Source organism: Takifugu rubripes, chromosome 5 (assembly GCF_901000725.2).
Source record: "Takifugu rubripes chromosome 5, fTakRub1.2, whole genome shotgun sequence".
Lineage (NCBI taxonomy): Eukaryota > Metazoa > Chordata > Actinopteri > Tetraodontiformes > Tetraodontidae > Takifugu > Takifugu rubripes.
In genome coordinates this window covers 9,622,697-9,640,765 of record NC_042289.1, presented here as the reverse complement: position 1 = coordinate 9,640,765, position 18,069 = coordinate 9,622,697, and the positions used below count along the sequence as shown (strand labels likewise).

Genomic DNA, 18,069 nt, shown 5'->3' with positions numbered 1-18,069 from the left:
TCAGACAAATGTGTCCCGCCTCCAGATCCGCTGAGAACTTAACGCCCTGGACTCGAATCGTTCCCCCCCCGCCCCCAGGAATGAGCTTCGCACAAGATATTCCACACAATTACAAAATAGGCTGACTTTATTTTCCAAAGGCCAGCTGAGGGACATCATATAGACGAGTCATTGGATGAAACGTTAACATGTGTTATTTTAACTCAAACCTATTACTAGTATCTATTCATAGGTATTTTACAATATGGCCTATTTATCTTAGGCATTGATAATGCATCCCTTCAAAGTTATCTCTTGATGAGACTTTGAAAAGAAACACCATTTCTCCTTTATAAAGTCAACACGGATCCAGGGCAAAACCAGAATTTTCATTCCGACATGTTTATACACATTTTATTTGAACCACTGAAAAAGGAAGGAGCAACAGAGCAATAAAAACCCAATACAAAACTCCAAAATCTAAATGGGAAACTATTTATAAGTGCAAAGGGAATTTTAACACAAAATCTAACTACCGAATATTAAATTCCTGTAAAGCAGCATATTGCTTTGGTGCTGAAAGCCTCTTAAGGAGCACCGACAGACAGAAGGAAGGTGACTCTCACATCTGACTCAATTGTTTTACAGTTCCATACACTTCCATGAGTTCCATTACTCCGATAATACTCAGAACTTCCCATCTACAGGTAATAGGCCTATAGGCGAGAGGTTCAAACCTTCCATGTAACCAACACCCAACTGAAGCTCACGGAGAGTTCGTTTTTGAAAAGGGCAGCTGTAAGGCATTATTGTCTGTATATCCACACATAAATGTCCATGGGCATCCATCGGGAATAAGGTTCTGTGCTGCAAATCTTCACCTTTGGGAAAGGCGTTTACAAGCAGTCCATGGAGTTATCTGGTAGCAACCCCAGGGGTGGAGCTTTGCCAGGCAGGCAAGACGGCGGAAGCATGGAATTCGATGAGGGGTCCACATTTTCGGAGTCTTCCATCCGCTCTGCACAGCCTTCCCAGTTGATATGGAATCTGGTGACGCGTGGATTTGATGCCAGAATATTTCTCTGAAGCTGAGGATGAAATAAACCCAAAACATAATTCATTTCTCACCCTAATGGCTATCACACTCATAAAAAATATTTACCAACTATATTCAGTGAAGAGAATATAAAAGTAATATGAGAAAATAATCCAAGACAAGCCTGAATTTTACAAGTAGTGCACTATACTGCCCAGTAATTGCTTTTGTTTTTAACCATCGTTAACAAATGAATCCAAAACAGTACAAAGTTCTGGTTTGCTGGTACTGACCTGTGTATAATCTGGCTTAATTGGTGGATTTTCACGAAGCTCTGGGTCTGTGTATTCATTGTTCACATAGTAACCAATGCGGATAAACTCCTGGCCACGGTATGTGCAGGTGATCAGTACAACAGTCACTCCAACAGCATCACTCTCAGGAATCAAGCCAGTATTTGGGGCATCAGCCTGTTAAATAGAGCCACATTTAAATATACAAAATACACATCTCTTTGAAAAATAAGCATTTCATGATTTATGATGACCAGCAATATTGACATTAATGATATAAACAAAAAGTCTGATAAGTGACATTAACCTCAAAATCACATCTGGTATAAAGTGGGGGTGAAGCTGTATTGTTAAGAACAACATAATAAAAAAATGTACATAAAATGCCATACTACAAGATTTAAATGCTACAAATTGCTCTGGTCTGGGTTCTGTAAATAATTGCTTATGAGCAAACAATCCCCATGCAAACACACTGACAATGGAGTAGTCAAAAAAGAGCAATTACAGATAGCTAGCTAGAGAGATCATGAAGATTCTGTCCAAACCGAACACACCTGAAACACAAACATGTGTCTCCCAGCAGGTACTGGTCCAACCAGGACAGAGTCCAAGATCTGGTCATATTCTTCACTCTCTGCAGAGCCCACGTAGATGATTTTCCACTCAAGATCTATAAAAAGCACAAGGCGCCATTTACTGAAACAGCTGGTTTATTTAAGCTTTTGCCAACCCTAACCAACCCAAAATTTGCAAAACGTCAAAAGTTCGTGAAAATCCACCAATTAAGCCTGGTACTAAGGCCTTAGGTTGGCTATAAACACAAGATAAATGCATATATAAAAAGGCAAAATTACTAGTTTACAGTTTTGTTTAATGCATCAAGATACTATTTACATGAGAAGCCAATGGAAAGCATGAGACGAATCTGCACAAAGCCGTGCAAGTTTGTGCAGAGATCCAAGTTACCTGTCAAACAACGTTATATTTAACGCCAATGCACCTTGGTGAGCTCAGCACTTGGCTATGGCGTTAGCCGTTAGCAATGGGCACTAATTAAACCAACCGAACCGCTTTCATTTACTGGGTCTGCAAACGAGTCTCTGCTGTTGCCTACCTTCCGGAAGGTCCTCCATGCACTCAAATGTTATCTCAAACTGAAAAGGGTTTCCAAAGGGGCTCGGGTTGTCTAGGACAGCCACATTCAACACCTGCACCTTCGCCATTGTTACCGAAGCGCCTTTGACGGGCTAACCAAAATCAAAGGTTCAAAACCAGTTTCCCGGCAATTCTTTAAAAGCACCACCACCGCTGCAGTAGTTAGCGAAGCCAAAGCATTTAGAGCGAAACACCTTCAATGCAACAAGTTTAACCAACATATAGACGTCCAAGGACAAGCAAAGTCACCACTATGAAGATAATCAAATCTTTTAAGATTTGAGAAAATGTATCGTTCTTCCTCGCGCCCGCTACTTTCTTTTTTCTACCCACAATCCTCTGGGTCTACGGCAAGCGTGAGGGTCATATTGGAAATTGGCGACAGAAACGCAGGTTTAGTGCCCCCTTGTGGCACAAATAAAAATGAGGCGAAGCATTCGGAGAGAACAGAGAGAGAGATGAGGTCTGAGTGGTCGTCAAAGGTCAAAGTGATTTCAGAAATCTGGAACATCACCAAAATTTAATCAGCCCTTTTCCTGCAAATTCATGAAAATCTGTTCTTTTTGGGGTTGTTTTACTAAGAAACACTGGTCACACATTGGCAGTGATAAAGAAAAAATGACAAGAAACTAATGATTAAAATTGAGAAGGAAATTAAAAATAAAAACCTGCTTTTTCTTTACATGTCTGGGGATAATATAAACTGTATATAGCCAAAAGAAGGTTAAATTCTAAAGGGTTCAATTGTAAAAATGTGTATGAAAGTGGTGTTTGAATAAAACGTGCTATTGTAATGATGTGGCAATGTTGTATCTCATTACAACGTTGACAAAAGAAAGCATATCTTTGAAACATTAAAGGTAAAAAATAACAGAATACAACTGAACAAAATACAACAAAATGTGAACTTGCTAATAGGCCCACACATACTGAGAATATATGTTATATTTGTGGCTTGGCACATAAAGAATTACAGTTAAGTGGAAAACACTTTTCCCCCATTAATTAATACACCAAACAAAAACGAACTCTTTAGGACTTTTCCTTTGACAAAAACTTGAAACTCAAAATCTGTGGTAATATAAACTGTACACACTTCAACCTCTCCTCAAACACTATATTCAGGTCTTTAGGTTGAAGTGTAGTATAAATGCAGCCTTTCAGATGCACTTTGACACTTTCAGTGAAAAACCATTAAAAATAACCTAAAGATCTGTCCTGAAAAAGCATATATTTCCTTGGCCTTTCCGAGTCTGTGAAGGAGAGCTTATTTGAGGATTAGAGTCCACCGAACCAGCTGGTCGCCCATTTCATCCTTCAAATATCTCTGGAATGCTGATATCCTTTCTGATGTTGGGTAACATGAAACCTGTTGGAGGCGCTACTTCATCCCAGCGCCACCATCAAGCAGGTTGCTAGGTAAGAGCTGGGCACCAGTACAATAAAACATTGTACTTCGGCAGGTTGGAGCATGTGACAGCGGTCTTTCCTCGTGGTTTACTTAACGTGACTTTAAACCGGCTGTCGGAGGTTCACTGGGTGAACCAAATTCTTCCTTATTTCTGAAACGCAGCCTATTTGGACGAGTTTGTCGGTGGGAAAAGAGGGAATCGACGCTGTTCTGCGTCAGTGATCTCCGACCTGGTACAAAGGAGCGTCTGTGCGTCCGCTGCAGGTGGGTAAACGCGCGCAGGTAAAGTAACACGAGACGGAACCACGTGACCGACGGTGATCTGAGGAGTCGACGGAAAAAACTGCTTTACATAAAACACTCGCTGGTTGTTCTGGCGAAACCGTAGTAACGCACTGGCTGTGTTATAACGCTGGAACCTTTCTTATCGTCAAATGGTGCCCGTGCTTTCATCGGAGCAAAGCTTTTATTGCCGTTTTGTGTTTGACAAGGTGAGGCGGAAGCGACAGGTAAGAGGCTCGACCTGCTCAATGGTCCACGTCTTTGATCACCTGGACGCCCTGATCGTGGGTATGTGACTCTAAATGTTTATTAGTTTATTAGGAACATCTTTCTCCAGTGTTTTCCTTTCTTTTAATATTTTGGCCATAATTGCCCTTCTGTTTTCTGATGATCTGAGTATGCTGGATGATGATTCAGCATCACTTTAATGTGACAAAGTGCTGCGTGGTGTCTGTGCTTTGACTCAAGCTCAGATAAGAGTTTCGAACAGCATCACTGACAATAATGTATGGCCATTTGTTGTAGGAAGGCCATAAAGTTGAACGTTCAGGAAATGGACCCCAGCTGATGCTCCAACTTCCAGGTCTGCCCTCACCTGGCCCCATTGGTCACAAGAAGAGATGGCAGCATGTCCAGCCATACCCACAGCTGTGGTTGGGAGTATTTTACTACTGATAATGAGTACTAATCCTGTGTGGGGTGAGTCAGAAACTGTCCCTCCATCTATAACCGCAGGAAGTAAGATGTCTTTTCTGATGACACCAACACCAACACTAACACACGATGAATAACAATCAAAATGTTCCAGGACACATTGTAAGCATCCACAAAACAAGCAAATAAGGACTAAAGAAATTATTCAGGCCATGCAGCGTGGACATGCTGTTTTGTTTTTAGGTTGTTTTTTTCTGTTGTTATATTCGCTTTCATTCTGACACATTGCTGCTTCAACTCTTGGATTTTGTTATCAAGTTGTACTTGCGTCCTTGGAAAGTTTTCTGTTTACCCAAGTGAATGATTGACTCAGAAGTAATAAGGGAGGGTTTTAGCTTCCACAGCACATTGCTCACTCAAGTGAAACTTGGCGCCCTTGTGACTGAAACCATGTTCCAAATATCTTTTGGATGTTTTGATACAAGTGCATCATTTCACATACAGTAGCCGCAGTGCACTCTGCATTCCACAGCGCGCCTGCCTTCTCAGTCACTCTGGTGGTCAAGTAGTTACAAGTCTGATGCCATATCAGAGCGGTCACGTGGCTTATCGTGGATGAGAATAGGAACTGACTGGACTTCTGGTATGCTGCATTAAAGTTAAAAAAAGAAGCTTTTACTATGCTGGTTGTTTCCCCTCTGTCTAGGAGAAAGCCACCACACTCAGATGATGTTTGGGTTTGGATAATTGCACTGCCTTTAGTGCTATTATTCATGTTATTGTCATGTTATCTTGTTGCTTATTGACTAACCTGTAAGTACTAATGCTGTCACAGTCAAAGGCATTTTTCAGATCTGATGTTTTGAGTGCTTATTCAGTCAAAATCCATGAAAGGTGGAGATGAATCGTTTTTAAAAGCATGCTTGAATCTTGGTCATGACCGAGGTGTAAACACTGTTTATGTGATCATTTCTTTGCTTAATAGATTGAAAGGCACAGAGAGTTGGGTGCATGTTGACGCTCTGCAACCCGGTCACTCAAATCCAATATTGAAGTAGTCCAAGCGTATTAAAATAGTTTGGGTAATTAATTTAGCCTGCGCTCGGTCAGCAGCTTAACCCGACCTTCTACCTGATGTTTTTGCTCTTTTACAGGGAATTACACAATCCTTGAATACAGGAGCAGTTCAAATGAGACTAATGTGAGTGGAAAACTCTCTATCATAACCAGTTAATGATATCTGAAACCATTCATTCTCCCCAGATTGAAGAGAGTCTTTTTTTTTCCCCCTTGGTCATTTCCAGGGGGTCAACATTGCAGCGATCGTGGCCCCTACAGTCACCCTGGGTGTCCTGGCCATCGTCCTCGCTGTTCTCGCGTGGCTCTTCTTGGTTGTGAAAAAGAAGAGACAGACTGAAGGGACGTACAGACCCAGTGCTGAGGAACAGTCCGGTCCCGGCTGCACTGCGGCACCAGACGTCCTGAAGTTACCAAAGGAGGAAAGACTCATTTGAATTTAGCGTTTGAACAAATTCTCTCCGGGACGTCTGTGAGAGGCAGCCGTGTGAAGTGGCGCTCGCCGCTGCAGGGGCATGATCAGCTGGTTTCCTGACATGCTCTGCACATTACCTACGAGACACTTTTAAGGAAAGCACCTGGCTCTTTGGACGCGGCGGGTCTTGAACATTTCTTCTGCACGACATACATGAGTATTTCGGCAACACTGTTGTTAGTTTACAGAGGTTTCCTCTTTACAGAACTCCTTCATCTACTTGATTTAGTTTTCTATGAATCCGTAACACCTGCAAAAATGATCTTTTACCTGCTGATTTCACTGCAACAAAGCTGCTCTTCAGTCCAGTAATGGATACACTGTGATTATTTGTTGTATCAATTTTTTTTAAGTAGGCCATTTTTTTTTGTACCTTTAGTATTTTATCATGATCAAATATTTAAAATCACATTATAATAAGTCATTTCTTCTGATCATCGATGCAATAAATAACACACCCTATTCAAGTAGATGTGTTTGAACTGAACGTGCTTATTTATGTTGTCAACTGGTGTTTATTAAGTAGCGAACAATTGTAATGCTCTAAAACTATTGTGTCATGGCTCTTCTGTAGATAAGATTTTCACTTTTCTATTTAAAACAATGTCTTATCTCTGCAAAAGGTACATTTAGGTTTATTATGAATTTAACTTTTGTAAGAATATGTTTAGGTTAATTAAAATGAGTACTTTTGATTTGCATTTTCTTTCAGCTCCACAGATACCGAGTTGTACTTAAACTCAGCACTTTGGTGAATGAAACTGGCACATTCAGTGAGAAATCCTGATAATGCTGCTGACTAACTGCGCAGAATCTGTGTTTCACTTACCCAGGCTGGTTATCTCCCTTTTTCCTGACTACACGTGCAAGTTCTTCCAGTTATCACATTGTTTTTTAATTATTTCACTTAATTTTGACCAAAATACAGTATGTTATGTGACAAAAAATGTACTGTCACTCACAAAAGAAACTCAGACAATAAAATGGCCTTTCACGAGTTTATTAATCCTCCAATTTCAAGGCTTCACAGTTAATATCTTGCCTTTTTCCATATAACGTAGAGACGGAAAGGATGCAAGGATGCCATTTATTCAGTGCGTTCACAGCATGGAGGAACATGTAACTGAGAATTTCACTAATGGCAGTTAGCAGAACTAGAACAACAAAACATATCATTTTTAACCTGCGGTGAACAGAAGTATGGAAATGTTACAGAGGTTTCTGCGACCAAAGCCCGGTTTCCTCGACAGTCGGCACAACACAACATATATCAGCTTTTAAATGGGGTCGAAAAGATGTACGGAAATGTTAAAGAATTTAAACAAGCTGCTGCCTGGGCTGTGGTTTTAGGCCACTTCCTCTTCTCCCTCCTCCTCAAACTCGCCCTCCTCAGCAGTGGCGTCCTGGTATTGCTGGTACTCGGACACCAGGTCGTTCATGTTGCTTTCAGCCTCGGTGAACTCCATCTCATCCATGCCCTCGCCGGTGTACCAGTGGAGGAAAGCCTTGCGGCGGAACATGGCAGTGAACTGCTCGGAGATGCGCTTGAACAGCTCCTGGATGGCGGTGCTGTTGCCGATGAAGGTGGCGGCCATTTTGAGGCCGCGGGGTGGAATGTCGCAGACGGCGGTCTTCACATTGTTGGGTATCCACTCCACGAAGTAGCTGCTGTTCTTGTTTTGCACATTCAGCATCTGTTCATCCACCTCCTTCATGGACATGCGGCCCCTGAACACTGCCGCCACAGTGAGGTAGCGCCCGTGACGTGGGTCGCAAGCCGCCATCATGTTCTTAGCATCGAACATCTGCTGCGTGAGCTCGGGCACAGACAGGGAGCGGTACTGCTGGCTGCCCCTGCTGGTGAGGGGGGCAAAGCCTGGCATGAAGAAGTGCAGACGGGGGAAGGGCACCATGTTGACGGCCAGTTTACGGAGGTCAGCGTTGAGCTGGCCAGGGAATCGCAGGCAGGTGGTTACGCCGCTCATGGTAGCAGACACTAAATGGTTCAGATCACCATAGGTGGGGGTGGTGAGTTTGAGCGTGCGGAAGCAGATGTCATACAGAGCTTCATTATCGATGCAGTAGGTCTCATCTGTATTCTCTACCAGCTGATGGACCGACAGAGTGGCGTTGTAGGGCTCCACCACCGTGTCAGACACCTTGGGGGAGGGCACCACACTGAAGGTGTTCATGATGCGGTCGGGGTACTCTTCACGGATCTTGCTGATGAGCAGCGTGCCCATGCCTGAGCCTGTGCCACCACCTAGAGAGTGAGTGAGCTGGAAGCCCTGGAGGCAATCACAGCTTTCAGCCTCCTTTCTAACCACATCCATGACCGAGTCCACCAGCTCGGCTCCTTCTGTGTAGTGGCCTTTGGCCCAGTTGTTTCCAGCTCCACTCTGGCCTGTAGTCAAAAGCACCACAGTTCACCCATTTAGAAACAACAGACCAGCCATTGTAATAGAGTGCCATCTTCAGCTTCTTTTTTTTTTTTACCAAAGACAAAGTTGTCGGGTCTGAAGATCTGCCCAAAGGGTCCGGACCGAACAGAATCCATTGTCCCGGGCTCCAGATCTACCAGGATGGCACGGGGCACGTATTTTCCCCCTGAAATACCACAAAGTGGACTATAATGTCATGGAAGATTCATAGCCCTGAAATCCCTGGGGATTTATTTCTATACTGGGAGATTTCAGCGGACACGACAGCAGATTTTTCAATCCTCGTTCACTTTGCCTGGATGTGGTACTCACCTGAGGCCTCATTGTAATAGACACTAATCCTGTCCAACTGCAGATCGCTGTCGCCATGGTAGCTCCCGGTGGGATCAATGCCATGCTCATCGCTGATAACCTCCCAGAACTGAGAAAAATGGCCGTGGAAAGAAAAGAGAAAACCAAAACCAAATGGTTAACTTAAAGAAAAAACAACTTCCATCTATCAAAAACTGCATCTGGACATTTTATTTTATGGAAAATTAACTGTCAAGCACATCTAATCTGATAGAGAAATGACTTCAATTAAACAAATACGATGCCAAAATGACGAGACTCCAACACTGGAAAGAAAATAAAATTCATAAAATTAAAGATTTAATCTTCAATTGTTTTATAGATAGCCTATCTTATAGATAACCTATCTTATCATTCTTGTGGGGGAGGGGGTGCTGCTACTACACGCCTCCGTAGTTTCCCAGAAATGAGCAGGGTTCTATTTTCTCCAATATGTTATTTATTTAGGTATATGCTGCAGAGATTACTCAGTGATCATTATTTTCTTTATTTTTTAAATGAAAATTAACAACACAAGAGTGACGCACTATCGCCCCCTGTTGGCCAGTCACATTCGCACTTTGCTGGCAAAAATGCGTTGGAAAATAAAATGAAACGGAGGGGAAAATATGCAAAATGCAAACTTTTCTTTAAAATCTCCTTCATAAGCCAGAAATCATTATAGCCCGGCGACATACAGCATATGTGCATCTATAAAATCCTAATCTGCCATCGCCGTGAGCCGACAAAACCACTTTATTATTAAATGCATTTCATTTGAATCACAATCACAACAGTTTCAAGCATCGTCGCTTCGATGCGGTCACCGAGTTCCCAGCCGGTTCTGGAATATTCTGGCGTCTTTAGGCGGATCCTCGCAGCGTCGTCGACACTTTAAAGCCGGTGCGAAACCGAATAAATGAGCTAAATAACAAACAGAACAATCGAATACGCACCTTGGCTCCGATCTGGTTTCCACACTGACCGGCCTGTAAATGCACAATCTCGCGCATTTTTGGACAGCTGAGGACCGATATTGAGTGAAGGATGAGGCTGCTATCTGTCTGTGGGAGACACAGAAAATGATGGCTCCTCTGGTCGATTTTTCAGGATTGGATGCTCCGCCTCTGAGAATGTTTACTGGGCAAAATCGGTGGTGCAACTTTACGTCATCACCATGGCAACGAAAGACCGGAGGAGAGAGAGGGGTCGAGGAGGGAAGGGGGATGTTGAAAAGGCGGATGTGGGAAAAGCTGTAGAAGCCTTGAGCTTTTTATTTCCCTCCACGTATTAACTTCACCTACACCCCTTCAAACTCCTCTCATGCACCATCCACAAATATCTTTCTTATATATCATACAGTAACAAACCTTTTACATTTAGCAACACGAAGGACCTTTTTTCATTTGCTTGTCTTTTGTTCTGTGAAAACTGTGCACAATATAACTTGTGATCCTGTTGATTGTGAGTCCTTTAACCAACTACGTGAATGATTTTAACTGTTTTGCTTCAACAGAAAACTCAATATAACTGTACCCCCAAGGCCTTGCTCACGTCTGCAGGCCTTTACTCAGAATCAAGAGCACATCTGAATTTAGACCACTAAACTGCACTAAGAATAACAACTTGCCTTGTCAAATGGGGTCTTTTAGATTTGCTGTTCACCATACTGACTAATCTATTTTTAGCTGACCTCATTCTTACATTGCTTGGATTCCAAAAACAGAAGCCTCTTGGCTGTTTAATTACTCAAAACACTGATTTTGTTCTTATTTTTAACAGGCCCTAAAAGGCAGCTGAAGACACTCGGCGGACTGATGCATGCCTCTGTGATTTCAAAATTGATCACCAGCTCATGTGTCAGTATTTACCGAACAATGGAGATAATTTGTTGTCGTGCATGGTTGACAACTCCAAAACAATCTTATGTAAATCCTGAATGTTGGCATTCCACGCCAGCAGTTAAAAACCAGTTTCAACGTCTTTAACAGCTGTCCAATAGGGCTTTATTTCCTGCTTCCTTGCACTGTGTAACTCCTTTTTTTTTCTCCACACCGATGCATAATTTTAGTTACTCCCACAGAAGTCCTGTCCGTACAGGAAAACCCACCATGCTCCACTTCATGTCAGGAAGAATAGAGAGGCAGTCAGCGTGTTCTGAGGGATTCAGCTGAGGGCTCAGCTACGGGAATTATGTTCTCATCAGTGGAATCATCGAGGACAACCTGAGGACGTGCGTCGGTTTGACCTGTAGATTTATTGAATTGCAAGGCGGTTAATTATGTCACTTCCAGAGGAGGACTTGATGTGCCCGATTTGCTATGAGATCTTCACTGACCCCATGTTGCTGCCATGCAGCCACAGTTTCTGCAGAGGCTGCCTGAAGCGCTGTTGGGACACGGGCTTACGTGAATGTCCAGTGTGCAGAAAGAAAGTCAACAAATCTAGCGCTTCCTCCAACTTGGCTCTGAAAAATGTGTGCGAAGCGGTTATGCTGGTCAAAAAAAAGAAGCTGAACTGTAACCTGCATGGGGAAAAGCTCAAACTGTTCTGCGTGATTGACAAGGAGCCCATCTGCGTGGTGTGTCAAACATCCAGGCGACACAAGACCCATGATTGTCTGCCAGTGGGAGAGGCCGTGCAGGAGTGCAAGGTAACTGTACAAAACACACAGTATCAATGCACTGTAATTAAAGTTTAACCTGTAAAGGTGTTTGTGGTAACACCCAGAACTAGAATGTTGACTCGCGAGTCTGCTCTGTGTGAATTATCTTTGAGTAAAAAAACTGGAGACATTTAAAGTCATGAAAGGAGGTAAAGGATTTGACCAGCCATTTGATTTCTGATTTTTTAGGATGAACTTTCTTCATACCTCAACACCCTGCAAGATAAACTAGAAACTCTCAATAGAAACTATACGAGCTGCACGGGCATGGTCCAATATATCAAGGTAACCTATGGCAACAGAGATTTCAGTTTGATAATGGAATTTTAAACAAGAGTAACAACAATAATCAAAATTTGTGGTTATCTCTCAGGAACAGTCAGTGCAAACACAGACAATGATAAAGGACCAGTTCGGGCAGCTCCATGAAGTCCTCCATCGGGAGGAGTCCAAAAGAATAGCATCTGTGAAAAGAGAAGAAGAAACGAGGATCACAGAAATAAAGGAAAAGATTAAAGAGCTTTCTGCAGGGGTGCAGACCCTCAAGGAGTCCATCTCAGTCATCCAGGGTCAGCTGAAGGAAGACGACATGCTCTTGTTGAAGGTCTGTATAATGGAAACATCAAATAGAAACGACACATTTTTAATCACCAAACATGCACCGTTTCATCTCTTCTATATAGAATTTCAAAGATGCTCGAAACAGGTAGGTCAAAAAGTTTAAATTATGCTCGTTTGAACACCATCCCAAGAGTAAAGGATTTTATTTCCACAGAGGAGAAAGCACTGCGCTTGGTTCTGATGACATGTCGGGTTTATTGCTCGATGTGACCAAACATCTCTGCAACCTCAAGTACAGCATCTGGGAGAAAATGCTGGATGACATCGGCTACAGTGAGTCAACTTTATCTACACAAAACATAGTTTTGTGTGTAGTTGTGCTTAAGAAAATAACCTTCATATGTGCTAATTTTCTGGCATGCACAGCTCCTGTGACATTGGACCCAAACACAGCACACCCCTGCCTCATCCTGTCTGGCGAGCTTACTTCCCTTCATTATAAAAAAGAGTCCCAACATTGCCCTGACAACCCCGAGCGCTTCCACATGAGCGCCGAGGTCGTCGGCATGACCGCACTGGGTTCAGGAAGTCACCAGTGGGTCGTGGAAACAGGAAGTAATCAGGACTGGCTTCTGGGTGTGGCCTCTTTGTCTGTATCTAGGAAGGCCGCGGTCTCCGCTCGGCCGGAGAATGGCTACTTGGCTTTATGTTTTCGGGATGGTGAGTTCAGGGCAATGACTTCTCCACCCTCTCTGGTGGGCATGACAAGAAAGCCCAAACAAATCAGAGTGCATCTGGATTTCAACAAGGGAAGGTTGTCCTTTTCTGACCCCAAGGACGAGAAACTCATTTATGAATTTACACACACGTTTAAGGAACCCGTGCTTCCATATTTCTACACCCAGAGCAGCTTTCCATTAAGAATAATGCCAGAAAAGGTACTTGTCACAATGTTACGGCAATAGATGTTTTATTCTGAATGAAAACAGGATGCCAGTCTTGTCAGGGATGTATAAAAGTTTAATTGCAAGGGTTAAATAATTTACACAGACAGTGAGTTATTCACTTTATCCATTACGCCGCTTCTTTTTCGTCCTGGTGTTTTTACAACGTTTTTTTGTAACCAGAAAAGAATAGAACACTTATTTACACTATTAATGTTCAAATAACTGCAGGCGGGTGATTGTGGATTAAAATCACATAATTTAAATATAACAGAATGTGGAAAAATATAAAAATATAATTTTATGTCACTCTGGGCGTCTATAATCCAAAGCACTTTATGAATTACGCTGGGAGTGGGGGGATTGGGGGGGAACTGTTCTGTGCTGTTTGTTAATGTATTTGTACACAAGATGGCGCCAAAAACAAACATATAGTTGGAAACTACTACTGTCTACGTCACTCCGGCATATGGCATTTAGAACATTTAGTACATTTAGTAACGTTGATCTTTCTATCTGGTTGCTTATTATAATGGATCACTTACTGTTTGTTTTTTTGCAAGTAATTACACAGAACAGAGATTTTTCATTAAACCTTTTGCAAATAATAGACGTTTATTTTTTATTTCCTTTATTTCCACGTAAATTCAGCACAGACAGAACTGGGTGTCACTTTTTTCTCTCCAAAAGGAACTTGTGGTTTTGAAGTTTATATCTACATCACAAAAAGGTCCTCTTTCAAATGCACAGTGTTCTTACCAATGTTCCCGCAGCCAGTCCGTCGGGGCAGCGCTGTGTCTTCCTGCTAAAATCCATTCTGCATTTAGTCGGAATATATTTAGACAAAAAGCTCTCAAAATTCAGAAATGTTGTGCTTAATAAAATCTGAAATTTTATTCTTAATAATTCCACTCAATTCTGATTAATTTAAGAGAGTCACCAAAAAGTGTTGAACGTGATACTGGAGTCACATCTTCCATCATCACAATGTGATGAAAAAAAAGAAATACATTTTTCATCTGGCTTTCTACTTCCCCCTTTTGTGAGTCAGTATAGAGAAAAATACACTAGTTTATATGTAAAAAAAAATCATGCAAAACATCACAAAGGAATGGAAAATTCTTAAAACTATAACAAAAACACAAACACACACAAATAAAGTTATAGGATCATTACAAGCAAAATTGCTCTTTTTAAATGACAAGCATGTCCTCTGACATGAGAGCAAAGCCCTTTCTCTTCTGTGAAGACCTCAAATCTTCTAAGCAGCATTTATTATCAACAGGTGCTAAGACCTGGAGGCTCTTATGCAGTTGGACTGTTGTTGCTCTCTGCCGGATCACGGCTACAGCACTTTGTACCACAAGTATCAGAGACAAAAGGAACCTTTTTCAGACGAGCTAGATAGATGAGAGGCTGGATGGTGCTACTAAGGTTAAGAAAGGCAAAGCCAACTGGCTGTATGTAGCAACGAAACACATCAGGGGAATAGTAGTCCTCAAATGGAAACAGGGCTACAGGCGGAAGGTAGTTAAATACGATGATCAAAAGGATATAGAGCACTGTCTTGAATGCTTTCTTCTTTAATGGATGCATTTCATCCTTCCCTACACCAGGGGACCTTTTAAGTGCCCACAGGATGGATGCATTGCAAATAACCAGCCACACAAATGTTGCCAGGATCTCACCAGTGAACACCTTCTCAAAATCTGGCAGTCCTCCCACCATCTTGGCCGCCGAGTAGGCAAAGGTGAGGCAAATCACCAGCACTGAGAGGCTTAATCTGTACTTAATGTGCTTTAACTGCCCAAATAAAACTGGGAAGAGCACAGCCACAAACCGATCTAGGCAGATACAGGAGAGAAAGAGTGGTCCGCTGGTGTCTTTCACACCGTAGGAGAACTTGACGGCTGACCAAACATGCTTGCTGTGCCAGTAGTAAAGATTAACAAAGCTGAAGGGGGTCATGACACCAAAGTAGATGTCCATGAACGCCAGGCAGCCTAAGAACATGTCTGATGTGGAGGGTTCTTTCCGGTTGTTGATCAGGATCGCGATGACAAGTAAATTGGCGGGTATGCCCACCACAACATTGATACACTGCAGGGCCAGGTCAAAGAGGACGGCCTCTCTCTGATGGTCACAGCCATCGAACACACTGAAGGGCCTTATTGTCACATTCGTATCAGCGGTGAGGTTGAGCGGCAGACGAGTTGGAGATAAAGTCGGGATGAGGAGTGAAGTTGCATTCCTCTCCATGATGTCACAAGTCCGGCTCTGAGGGGAGAAGAATAAGAATATTCAGCTCTGTCAAATTAAAGCCATGTTTATTATTCATCAAGGGACTTGTTTATTTGAATCATTCCCTCTAATGCTAAGAGGTTTAATCTCAGCAGACTAAAAGTTGCCGCAGAGCAAACCCAGAGAGCAAAAACTTGTTACACTGTCAGGGATTTTCCTCGGGCTGTTATCTTGTTATTGCATCTGAGCCGACCGTCCTCCGGGAACCACGCAGGGACATCTAACTCACTTAAGGGGACTGGTACTAAAGCACCACCCTCTCCCAGCAGCATAAAAGGGAAGCTGATCCAGAGGTTCAATGGTAAAGTTTCTGTTCCACGTATAGACAGTTGTTAGTCAGGCCAACAGAAAGGTACAATTTCCTGGAGCCCTTGAAAGCCCGATGCTGATATTATTCCATATATTAAAACCCTATCTTTGAAACCAAACGCGATAACCGGTGGTGTTAGCCTTCAGACAAACAATATCTGACATCTGCATCGCTGTCTTTCCCCTCAGGAGGAAAACAGAAGCTTTTTCGTGCATTTCTGTATGTATGCATACAAAAATTGTTCATCGAACTTACATATAAAGTTTTTTTTTTGTCTGCCTGTAATGAACAAATTCTTTTAACCTCAAAGAGACGCACCAAGCGGACTATTACAACCGGAGGCTGAGACTGTTCGTACAGGACTCAAGGGGCCCTGACACGTGGGCTGGTGGACCTTTACTCCTCGTGTGGGTGGTGTTTCTCTCCTCCCTTCACGGCTGAACCCACCTCAGGCCACACGCTCTCCAGAGGGACTAATCACGCCGGGTGAGGACTGAAGCGGTTTGCACCCCGGAGAGGGAATTCTAATACAAACACCCAAATTAGTTTTTAAACGGTGAAACTTTTTTTGTTCTTTTAAATGGCAATTAATTTTACGCAAATACTCAGATACGATGTGTTCAATTTTAACGGTTGAGGCTAAATTAAAAAAAAAAAATGGAATCAATATCTTAGTATCTTATGCTGAATATTTTAATCTGGTGTCATACGATGTTCATGAACATTGAGAATAAAAAATAAAATAAAATGAGATTTTTAAAATGTCTAAAACTCAAACGAAAAAAAAGATACCTGCCTAATGCAGATCTTTTTTTTTAAAAAAAAAGAAAAACAAACAAACAACCAAACAAACCAAAAAAAACAACCCCAAAAGAATCTTTGTACTCACTGGAGCGGGACGTTCTCCTTTGTGGTGTAAATGAGGTGAAGTTCACACCAACTATTTCTCATTCCTTTATAATTTTTCTGACGAGTCTTTGATTTGACGTTGACAAAAGGGGAGGATCTAATAGTTTACAGACGAACTGTAACTCCGAGAGACCGTGATTCTCCCAGGTAAAGACCTTTCCCGCAACAATATTTGACTACAACGCGCCTAACTTGGGACAGTTCTAAAGATGTACTGCTGCCTCTGGAGTGGAATATGCAGTTTTATGGTTGTTCTATACTCAAATGTTATTGGCCATAATAAATTTAGGGCCACAAGGATCCTCCCTGTCCCCTTTGCCCCTGATCATCACAGCATCTCCATGAAAAGTCCCAGGACTTCACACTTCACTCATTTCTCAGTTCTAGACTGGTATTTTCTCCGTGTTCCATAAGGCAGCACATATATTTGTCACACTGTCTAAACCATCTTCCCTTGTCAGACAGGGAATTAGATGTGGATTCAGGGGGCATCTTGGGAATTTTCTGATAGGGCTATGGATTTCCTGGAGCGATGTGCGTCATCGAGAGTCAGCTCTTATTTCACTCAGCTTTACTGGAGCACAGGTGCACACGAACAATACTCGGGGCAAATGGTCAAAGATGTCTACTAATGCACCAGTATATGCCAGGAAGGAAAGCTGTGGAGAAACAGGGAAATATCAATTCCACCAAGACATTTTTTCTGAAAAGAGGATATTTTAGCTGGTCGTCATGACTTTGAAGGGCTCTTTGTGGATAGAGATGTAGTTTTAAGGTTAAGGTCACGGTTAAGCATTTTGTTGTGATGGGTATGGTAAGGGCCTAAGGAATACACTATGTCAATAAAAGTCCTTACAAAGATAGAAATATGGCTCTGTATGTGTGTGCGTGTATCGGTGTGTATGTGTGTGTGTGTGTGAGAGAGAGAGAGAGAGAGAGAGAGAGAGAGAGAGAGAGAGAGAGATAGTACCTGTATGTCTTACACCCTTTTGGTCTAGGGGGCAGTAGCACCCTGCTTAGCGACAGGACAGAGGAGCACTTCTACAAGAAAACATGGTTTGAATGGAATAACTTGAAATCTTTGAAGGCATGACATTATATTTACATTGTCTTAAATTTCCCAGGCCAGGCAGAGATCTGTAATGTCTCCCCTTCAGTAAACATTGTGTCTAATTCCAGAAGCAGGTCTATACTTCCAACCAGATAAAACATCTGATTTTGTTTCACATTTTGGTGCTCAGCA

At 42.4% G+C, this 18,069-nt stretch overlaps 5 protein-coding genes across 6 annotated transcripts; 2 read left to right on the top strand and 3 right to left on the bottom strand.

Moving 5' to 3' along the window:
• Positions 1 to 109: 109 nt before the first annotated feature.
• asf1ba (anti-silencing function 1Ba histone chaperone) lies at positions 110 to 2,825 on the bottom strand. The gene is made up of 4 exons (XM_003964704.3): positions 2,426 to 2,825; positions 1,866 to 1,981; positions 1,309 to 1,485; positions 110 to 1,067 (listed from the first exon to the last, which is right to left on the bottom strand). Exons 1-4 carry the CDS (start codon positions 2,532 to 2,534, stop codon positions 876 to 878), a joined length of 594 nt encoding a protein of 197 aa, XP_003964753.1. The 5' UTR covers positions 2,535 to 2,825; the 3' UTR covers positions 110 to 875.
• Positions 2,826 to 4,147: 1,322 nt separating this feature from the next.
• crb3a (crumbs homolog 3a) lies at positions 4,148 to 7,360 on the top strand. Of its 2 annotated transcripts, none has more exons than XM_029836375.1 (4): positions 4,148 to 4,447; positions 4,689 to 4,858; positions 5,968 to 6,014; positions 6,118 to 7,360. In XM_029836375.1, exons 2-4 carry the CDS (start codon positions 4,780 to 4,782, stop codon positions 6,325 to 6,327), a joined length of 336 nt encoding a protein of 111 aa, XP_029692235.1. In that variant the 5' UTR covers positions 4,148 to 4,447; positions 4,689 to 4,779; the 3' UTR covers positions 6,328 to 7,360. The 2 variants fall into 2 exon arrangements, with proteins under 2 accessions (XP_029692235.1, XP_029692234.1); XM_029836374.1 differs by having other exon boundaries at positions 4,685 to 4,858.
• tubb4bl (tubulin, beta 4B class IVb-like) lies at positions 7,350 to 10,301 on the bottom strand. The gene is made up of 4 exons (XM_003964702.3): positions 10,093 to 10,301; positions 9,119 to 9,227; positions 8,862 to 8,972; positions 7,350 to 8,769 (listed from the first exon to the last, which is right to left on the bottom strand). Exons 1-4 carry the CDS (start codon positions 10,147 to 10,149, stop codon positions 7,712 to 7,714), a joined length of 1,335 nt encoding a protein of 444 aa, XP_003964751.1. The 5' UTR covers positions 10,150 to 10,301; the 3' UTR covers positions 7,350 to 7,711.
• A 912-nt stretch (positions 10,302 to 11,213) lies between these two features.
• On the top strand, positions 11,214 to 13,914 carry LOC101075806 (zinc-binding protein A33). The gene is made up of 6 exons (XM_011604044.2): positions 11,214 to 11,789; positions 11,991 to 12,086; positions 12,175 to 12,405; positions 12,485 to 12,507; positions 12,577 to 12,695; positions 12,789 to 13,914. Exons 1-6 carry the CDS (start codon positions 11,418 to 11,420, stop codon positions 13,325 to 13,327), a joined length of 1,380 nt encoding a protein of 459 aa, XP_011602346.2. The 5' UTR covers positions 11,214 to 11,417; the 3' UTR covers positions 13,328 to 13,914.
• A 697-nt stretch (positions 13,915 to 14,611) lies between these two features.
• LOC105416467 (G-protein coupled receptor 183-like) lies at positions 14,612 to 15,565 on the bottom strand. The gene has a single exon (XM_011604072.2). The coding sequence runs from the start codon at positions 15,563 to 15,565 to the stop codon at positions 14,612 to 14,614; it is 954 nt and encodes a 317-aa protein (XP_011602374.2).
• Between the last annotated feature and the right edge of the window lie 2,504 nt (positions 15,566 to 18,069).

What these genes read in the sequence shown, in the direction of transcription:
- crb3a (XM_029836375.1), top strand. Translation starts at nt 4,780, where the DNA reads ATGGCAGCATGTCCAGCCATACCCACAGCTGTGGTTGGGAGTATTTTA. An exon ending in GAGTACTAATCCTGTGTGGG is followed by an intron (nt 4,859 to 5,967) that starts GTGAGTCAGAAA and finishes GCTCTTTTACAG; the next exon opens with GGAATTACACAATCCTTGAA. An exon ending in GCAGTTCAAATGAGACTAAT is followed by an intron (nt 6,015 to 6,117) that starts GTGAGTGGAAAA and finishes GGTCATTTCCAG; the next exon opens with GGGGTCAACATTGCAGCGAT.
- tubb4bl (XM_003964702.3), bottom strand. Translation starts at nt 10,149, where the DNA reads ATGCGCGAGATTGTGCATTTACAGGCCGGTCAGTGTGGAAACCAGATC. An exon ending in CTATTACAATGAGGCCTCAG is followed by an intron (nt 8,973 to 9,118) that starts GTGAGTACCACA and finishes GTGGTATTTCAG; the next exon opens with GGGGAAAATACGTGCCCCGT. An exon ending in ACCCGACAACTTTGTCTTTG is followed by an intron (nt 8,770 to 8,861) that starts GTAAAAAAAAAA and finishes TTTTGACTACAG; the next exon opens with GCCAGAGTGGAGCTGGAAAC.
- asf1ba (XM_003964704.3), bottom strand. Translation starts at nt 2,534, where the DNA reads ATGGCGAAGGTGCAGGTGTTGAATGTGGCTGTCCTAGACAACCCGAGC. An exon ending in GACACATGTTTGTGTTTCAG is followed by an intron (nt 1,486 to 1,865) that starts GTGTGTTCGGTT and finishes TCTATTTAACAG; the next exon opens with GCTGATGCCCCAAATACTGG. An exon ending in TTAAGCCAGATTATACACAG is followed by an intron (nt 1,068 to 1,308) that starts GTCAGTACCAGC and finishes TTTCATCCTCAG; the next exon opens with CTTCAGAGAAATATTCTGGC.
- LOC105416467 (XM_011604072.2), bottom strand. Translation starts at nt 15,565, where the DNA reads ATGGAGAGGAATGCAACTTCACTCCTCATCCCGACTTTATCTCCAACT.
- LOC101075806 (XM_011604044.2), top strand. Translation starts at nt 11,418, where the DNA reads ATGTCACTTCCAGAGGAGGACTTGATGTGCCCGATTTGCTATGAGATC. An exon ending in AGGCCGTGCAGGAGTGCAAG is followed by an intron (nt 11,790 to 11,990) that starts GTAACTGTACAA and finishes CTGATTTTTTAG; the next exon opens with GATGAACTTTCTTCATACCT. An exon ending in GCATGGTCCAATATATCAAG is followed by an intron (nt 12,087 to 12,174) that starts GTAACCTATGGC and finishes GTTATCTCTCAG; the next exon opens with GAACAGTCAGTGCAAACACA.